The sequence below is a fragment of the Lathamus discolor genome, chromosome 1 (assembly GCF_037157495.1).
Source record: "Lathamus discolor isolate bLatDis1 chromosome 1, bLatDis1.hap1, whole genome shotgun sequence".
Taxonomy (NCBI): domain Eukaryota; kingdom Metazoa; phylum Chordata; class Aves; order Psittaciformes; family Psittacidae; genus Lathamus; species Lathamus discolor.
The window spans coordinates 93,037,805-93,045,171 of record NC_088884.1 but is presented as its reverse complement, the minus strand read 5'-3'; the positions used below and the strand labels follow the sequence as shown (position 1 = coordinate 93,045,171).

At 40.7% G+C, this 7,367-nt stretch overlaps 1 protein-coding gene across 1 annotated transcript; it reads left to right on the top strand.

Annotated features, from left to right (window-relative positions):
- The first annotated feature begins 1,438 nt into the window (after positions 1-1,438).
- Positions 1,439-6,573, top strand: LOC136006243 (uncharacterized). Its single transcript, XM_065664297.1, has 2 exons — positions 1,439-2,837; positions 3,301-6,573. Exons 1-2 carry the CDS (start codon positions 1,439-1,441, stop codon positions 6,570-6,572), a joined length of 4,671 nt encoding a protein of 1,556 aa, XP_065520369.1. The 3' UTR covers position 6,573.
- The last annotated feature ends 794 nt before the right edge of the window (positions 6,574-7,367 follow it).

The following is a 7,367-nucleotide window of genomic DNA, read 5'->3' as shown; positions in this document are numbered from 1 at the left end:
GCAATTTTAATGTAACTACTAAACAAAACAAAGTATGATTTGGTGCCAGTTTTTAGTGGATGTATAAGCTACACTAGACCTACACTTATGAAAATCTCCCTTGATCAGGCATGGAGCATTACAGTTTGCTGTGCTTCATGGAGAATGCTTACAGAGTTCATGTTGGAAAACAGCAAAATTTTGTATAATAAACTTGAAATTTATAAATTAGTAGTAAAGTTTTATATATATATTATAGAATGTTATAGCTTTATAACTTTACAATTTTGTATAACTTTATAATTTTGTATCACGGCGGTTTTAATGTTGCAATATATCACAGCTGTCTTGTATCCAATGTTACAAAACATAACATAACCGAATATGGTAATAGGTGTATAACAGAATTTAGAAAAGTATGCACTGGAGACTATACCCAAGTAGAACCTATGTATATGATAGCCAGAAGAGCATACCAGAAAGAAGATAAGAAAATGCTAACGTCCACACAAGGATTGGAATATACTCAAGTAAGGGAAAGGTGAAAAGGACAACCTGAGGAAGACTTCTTACTTCATCTGAGGAAGACTCTTACTTCACCGGAACGACCACCAGACGACCACCAGAGGGGGCCGCGCAAGCGCAGAAGAGGCTGATGTCGTAATAGATGGATGTGGCAATCCCTAATGCATATGTATCAGTTAAATGTTGTAACCTATGATGAATATGTATTAACTGTGAAACTTTTAGGGTATAAATTGTGGACGCGATGTGACGAGGTTGAAGCCAGATTTGGGTGCGTACCCCTGGTTTCCCAGCGCTGCAATAAAGCACCTCATATAACCATTCCGGTGGTTATGTGTTTGTTCTTACGCTAACAGTTTGGCGACCCAGATGGGACCTCGCGGGCATTGCTGAGGCGGATCGCGTTTCGATCCCGCTCCAGCCGGCACCGAGAGATTCTCGGGGAGCTATCGACCGCGACCGACCTCTGCTGCTCACGACGGACCTCTGATACGGTAAGAAAGGTGCTTTATTTAAGTTACAGAACCAGTTTCTAGTAAAAGTATGGTGTATTGACCTTTGGTAAAGTCTGGTAAAAGCCTGCCTGTTATACGCAGCGAAAAACTGCGTTTGGCTGGGCTAGTAGTAAAGCCTGCCTGTTAGACGCGGTGAAAGCTGCGCTTGGTTGGGGCTAGAGAGCTCTCGGGGTAAAAGCCTAGGCGCCGTCCGTTAGACAGTAGCGAAAGCTCTGCAGGTTCGGCAAACGTGGTATTGGTATTGGTATTTGTGCTGCAGCTATCTGTATAAAGTTCTGTAATATAGTGTGTGTATAAAAGGGGTTTGTTTTGGGAAATCACCTTGTGGTGGTGGAGTTATCTCTGAAAAACAAATTTCTCAGTGTGTGTGTGTGTGTGTGTGAGAAGGGTTTGCCTAGAAATTACCTTATAATTACAAGATGCCGCCAATTCCTAAATCGTCTCCGTTAGGCTGTATTTTAAGCCACTGGAAGGAGGGTGGATTTGGGCAGAGTATGCGGAAAAGCAAACTAATTGATTATTGCAATGTATGGTGGACGAAATATGAATTAGAAGATCAGGAAAAATGGCCTGAAAATGGAACCTTACAATATAATACTATTTTGCAGTTGATGTTATATTGTAAAAGGGAAGGAAAATGGGATGAAGTACCGTATGTGGATCTTTTCTTTATCTCAAGAAACAATGATAAATGGCAAAAATCTTGCGGAATAATGGTTGTTAAAACAAGCAATGCTGAAAAATGCAGGGAGTGTGCTGGAGAAAAGGAATGTGTGAAATGTCTTGCCATGAGAAATAGTCGGCGACATCAAAGGGACGAGGAAGATCCTGGTTTGTTAGTAGCTCCGCTAGTGATAAATGAGGAAAGGGGGGAGGGGGAGGAAAGTGATAGCGATCTCGAGAGTGAAGAAGAGTGTGAAAATGGAGGAGGTCGAGAGAGAAATTCCCCTGTCACCCCAGTCTCATACAGAACTCGCCGAAGGGGAGGGCGAGGAGGAAACACACAGCTTCAAGCAGCTAAAGCAGCTAGTGCGGTCCTTGCCCCTTTAAGACAGGGAGTTGGAGTTGAAGGACCAGTGTATGTTAAAATACCTTTTTCTCCTGGGGATTTGGTTATATGGAAACAATCGGCGGGAACTTATAGAGAAAATCCGGATAGGGTAGCTCGAGTGATGAAAATGATCATGAAAACTCAAAACCCAGACTGGGATGATATACAAGTGCTTCTAGATACCCTTATGAATTCAACAGAAAAGGAAATGGTGTTGCGAAGTGCTCGGGAAAGGGTTCGGGAAGATATAAGACAGGGAATAGTTGGGGGAAACACAGATCAAAACTTCCCGATGGAAGATCCAATGTGGGATTATAACACACAAGAGGGAATGAGAAATTTACGGAGATACCAGGACTGGGTAGTTTTTGGAGTGCAACATGCTATGCCCAAAACAATAAACTGGTCAAAATTATATAATGTTAGGCAAGAAAAGGCGGAATCACCCTCTGCCTTTTTAGAGAGACTAAAAGAAACAGCAAAGAAATATACGGACTTAGATGTGGAAACGGAACAGGCTAAAGCACAATTAGCCTTGATTTTCCTGGGACAGTCTCAAGATGATATTAGGAAGAAACTGCAAAAACTGGAAGGGGCAGATTTGCGAGACCTGGATAGGCTGCTAGAAGTGGCCTGGAAGGTGTATAATAATCGAGAAAAAGAAAGCTCTCGAAGACAACAACAAAATTTACTGGCAATAATGCAGGGAAGGGAGCCAGGATTCTCTAACCTTAGAGGAAGAGGACGAGGAAATATGCGAGGACGAGGCAGAGGATTCTATAATCCAAGGGTAGGAATGAGCACAGAAAGAATAGGATATAACCAATGTGCATTTTGCAAGCAGGAAGGACATTGGAAAAATGAATGTCCAACCAGGGTGGGGCAGTTCATGCCAACAAGAAATCCTTTTTGCAGAATCTGATATGGCTAAGACAATGGTGCTGGGGGAGTTTGTCAATCAAAGCTGACTAGGCCAAGTAGAAAATAAAGAACCCCTTGTAAAAATCCAACTAGGAGAGGAAGAAATAAAATTTTTAATAGATACTGGAGCCACCTATTCAGTTTTGAATGATTTGCATGGAAAAATAGGAAAGAAAGCTACAACAATTGTGGGGGCCACAGGGAAAGAAGAAGTGCGGCCATTCTTACAACCCCTAAATCTACGATTTCAAGGAAAAGAATTGACACACGAATTTTTGTATGTGCCTGAATGTCCCGTTCCTCTATTAGGACGGGACTTATTGAGTAAATTGGATGCTACGATTGTTTTTGAAAATGGTGAATTGATAATGCAAATCCCTGAATCTAAAACAGGACAGATTTTAGTCCTTAAAGACAAACCTATTCCACAAATCCCAAAGGAGGTGGAACAGGCTGTAATACCAACAGTTTGGGAAACAGAAATCCCAGGAAAATCAAAAGCAGCTCAACCAATAATAGTGGAGTTAAAAGACGGGGCTAGACCAAAAAGGGTTAAACAATACCCATTGAAGCTAGAAGCAAGATATGGGATCATAAAAACGATTGAGAAATTCTTAAAATATAACATTTTAGAAGAATGCGAATCAGAATATAACACGCCAATTTTCCCAATAAAGAAACCAAACGGTGAGTATAGATTAGTGCAAGATTTGAGGGCAATAAATGAAATAACAAAAGATATCCACCCGGTGGTGGCAAACCCATATACACTGCTAACATCTGTGAAGGAAAAATATAAATGGTTTACTGTGATTGATTTAAAAGATGCCTTCTTCTGCATTCCCCTTGACAAAAGTAGCAGGAAACTGTTTGCATTTGAATGGGAAAATCCACAGAATGGACGGAAAACACAACTGACATGGACCAGACTTCCACAAGGATTCAAAAACAGTCCGACCCTATTTGGAAACCAACTAGCCAAAGAATTGGAAACATGGACTACCCAAGGAAAGATACAGGTACCGAGATCACAATACCTTTTGTTACAATATGTAGACGACATTTTTATTGCAACAGAACAAAGATCTCTGTGCATAAGAGTGACAATTGAAATTCTAAATCAGCTAGGCTTGAACGGTTATAAAGTCTCAAAAGAAAAGGCACAAATTGCATGCATGACTGTGTTGTATCTGGGATGTGAAATTTCACAAGGACAACGAAAGCTGGGAATAAATCGCATAGAGGCAATCTGTGCTATCCCAGAACCACGAAACTTGCATGAGCTAAGAATATTTTTGGGTATGACAGGGTGGTGCAGACTATGGATAATGGACTATGGACTAATTGCCAAACCCCTGTATGAGGCCCAAAAATCACATGCCTTTGTTTGGGAAAAACAACAGAAAGAAGCCTTCCAGAAATTGAAGGAAGCACTAACAAAATCTCCAGCATTGGGACTCCCAGATTTGACAAAAGATTTCCAATTATTTGTCCACGAGCGACAAAAATTGGCACTGGGGGTACTAACTCAGAAACTTGGGAGCTGGAAAAGACCAGTGGGATATTTCTCAAAACAACTGGATCCAGTGAGTGCAGGATGGCCCTCATGCTTGCGAGCAGTAGCAGCAACTGTCATTTTAATTCAAGAAGCTAGGAAATTAACTTTGGGAAAACACATTGATGTATTTGTGCCACATATGGTAACCACTGTTTTGGAACAAAAAGGGGGGCATTGGTTGTCCCCTAGCCGGATGATGAAATATCAGGCAATCCTAATGGAACAGGATGGTATAAGCTTGAAAACTACTAACCTGTTAAACCCAGCAGCTTTTCTAGGAACAGACCTAGAAGAAGGAACCCTTGAACATCATTGTGTAGAAATCATTGAACATACATATGCAACCAGAGCAGACTTGAAGGATGCACCTCTAGAACAACCGGACTGGGAACTCTTTACAGATGGCAGCAGTTTTGTAGAGAACGGGACACGATACGCAGGATATGCTGTGACAACTCAGCAAAAGGTAATCGAAGCCAAAGCATTAACTCCGGGAACGTCAGCCCAAAGAGCAGAATTGATAGCTCTTACAAGAGCATTGGAGCTGAGCAACGACAAAAAGGTAAATATATGGACAGACTCAAAATATGCATTTGGTGTAGTACATATTCATGGAGCATTATGGAAAGAACGAAGACTTTTGTCTTCACAAGGGACTAACATAAAATATCAGAAAGAAATCTTAGAATTAATAATTGCTGTGCAAAGACCTAAACAAGTAGCCATCATGCATTGCAAGGCACATCAAGGAGGAACTTCAAAGGTATCTGAAGGAAATACACTAGCAGATCGAACAGCTCGCCAAGTAGCCCGGGAGGTGTGGAATATGATGGCTTTAATACCTCTGAAGGTAAGCCCACTCCACACCTATCTTTCACAAAGCCCTAACTATTCAACAGAAGATGAAAAATTGGCAGGACTCTTAAAGGCCCAAAAGAATTCTGAAGGGTGGTATGTAACAACAACAGGACAAGTAATAGTGCCACCTGCAATAATGCGAAAGATTCTACAAACGGAACATCAAAAATGTCATTGGGGTGCAGAAGCATTGGTAACTTATCTAAAACGAGGAATAATTTCCACACAGATGTTAACTATGGCAAAATCAGTGGGATCAAAATGTGAAATCTGTTTGAAAAACAATCCAGTAGTAAAAAGACAAATTGAGATGGGAAGAATTAGGATAGGAATGGAACCAGGAGATTATTGGCAGGTTGATTTTGCAGAACTACCAAAGGTACAAGGGTACAAATATCTATTAGTAGGGGTTGACACTTTTTCTGGATGGCCAGAGGCCTTTCCCTGTCGCACCAATCAGGCAAAAGAAGTAGTGAAATGGTTGCTTAGAGAAATCATCCCGCGATTTGGAGTCCCTTTAGGCATATCATCAGACAGGGGTCCGCATTTTATTGCAACCGTAGTACAAGAAATTAGTAAACTATTAGGAATATCATGGAACCTACACACTCCTTGGAGGCCCCAGTCTAGTGGACAGGTAGAAAAGATGAACCAAACAATAAAAAGACAAATCAGTAAAATATGTCAAGAGGCCAAAATAAAGTGGCCACAAGCATTGCCTATAGCTCTGCTACGAATCAGAATAAAACCCAGGAGCAAAATGTCAGTAAGCCCCTATGAAATCCTTTATGGAAAGCCATATGAGGCACCGGAACCCAACCCGAATACCCATATTAAAGGGAATCAGGATGTTTATAATTATGTGCTGTCTCTTGGTAGAACCTTAACTCGACTGCAGAGCACTTTGGTGTGGAATAGGCCACTATCTCTGGAAAATCCAGCACATGACATCCAACCAGGAGACCAAGTATATGTCCGGAACTGGAATGAAGAACCATTAAAAGAACGGTGGGACGGACCATATCAAGTATTGTTGACTACATTCACAGCAGTAAAGGTAGAAGGAATAGATTCTTGGATACATTATACACGAGTAAAGAAAGTTCCAAGAGTTTGGGAAACACAGGTACTAGGCCCTACCAAGCTAAAACTGAAATGCCAATAAAATGTCTGGGTTTTGCTATAAAACTTTGATTATCATTTGGTCATTAGCACAGCTAACAACTGTTCATATTCTGGCAACTCCTCAAAAGGATGTTTTGACACAACTTAAAACAGGACGCCATTCTGATTTGCAAGTTCACAGATACCATTCTGACAGGACCAACGCCAACAAAGAAAGTTTAGAAAAAGATAAATGGTCTTATAAAATTGGATCTGCAATTGGCCACAACAAAATTGAGGCTATGAGAAAACGGACTAGGAGATCAATAAATTCGACGCAGGTAATCCAATCATATCATCGAAATCCTGAGGAAAATTTAATGATAAGTCTAATTGAAGACTTTGCAAAAATGAAAAACACAAGTAAAATAACAGCATGTTTGCCAATACCCAAAGCGGCAGGAGAGCCAATTGAATGGGGAATAATAACGTTCTCACTTTCAGAAATTAATGGAACAATTACTTGTCAGGAGAAAGAGGTGATGAAAAATGTGACGGTGACAGAACATCGAGAAGAAGGTGTTTTTGGAGAACCTGCAGTTTTGGTACTAAGGCCAGTCTGTGAAAGATATCAAAATGCTCAATTTATCTCTATAAGAGGTGAATGGGGAAAGTGTGTCTATGAGAAAGAAATTAAGATAACCAGACAGGAAAAGGTATGGGAATGCGAAAAAACAAATAGTTTGAAACAAAACTGGAACACGGTTTGGTCAATGAGCATTTTGCAGAAATTCCAGTATATTGGTAACATGTCTTGGTGCCTTAGATGGACAGGAAAACAAAATATAACAGGACA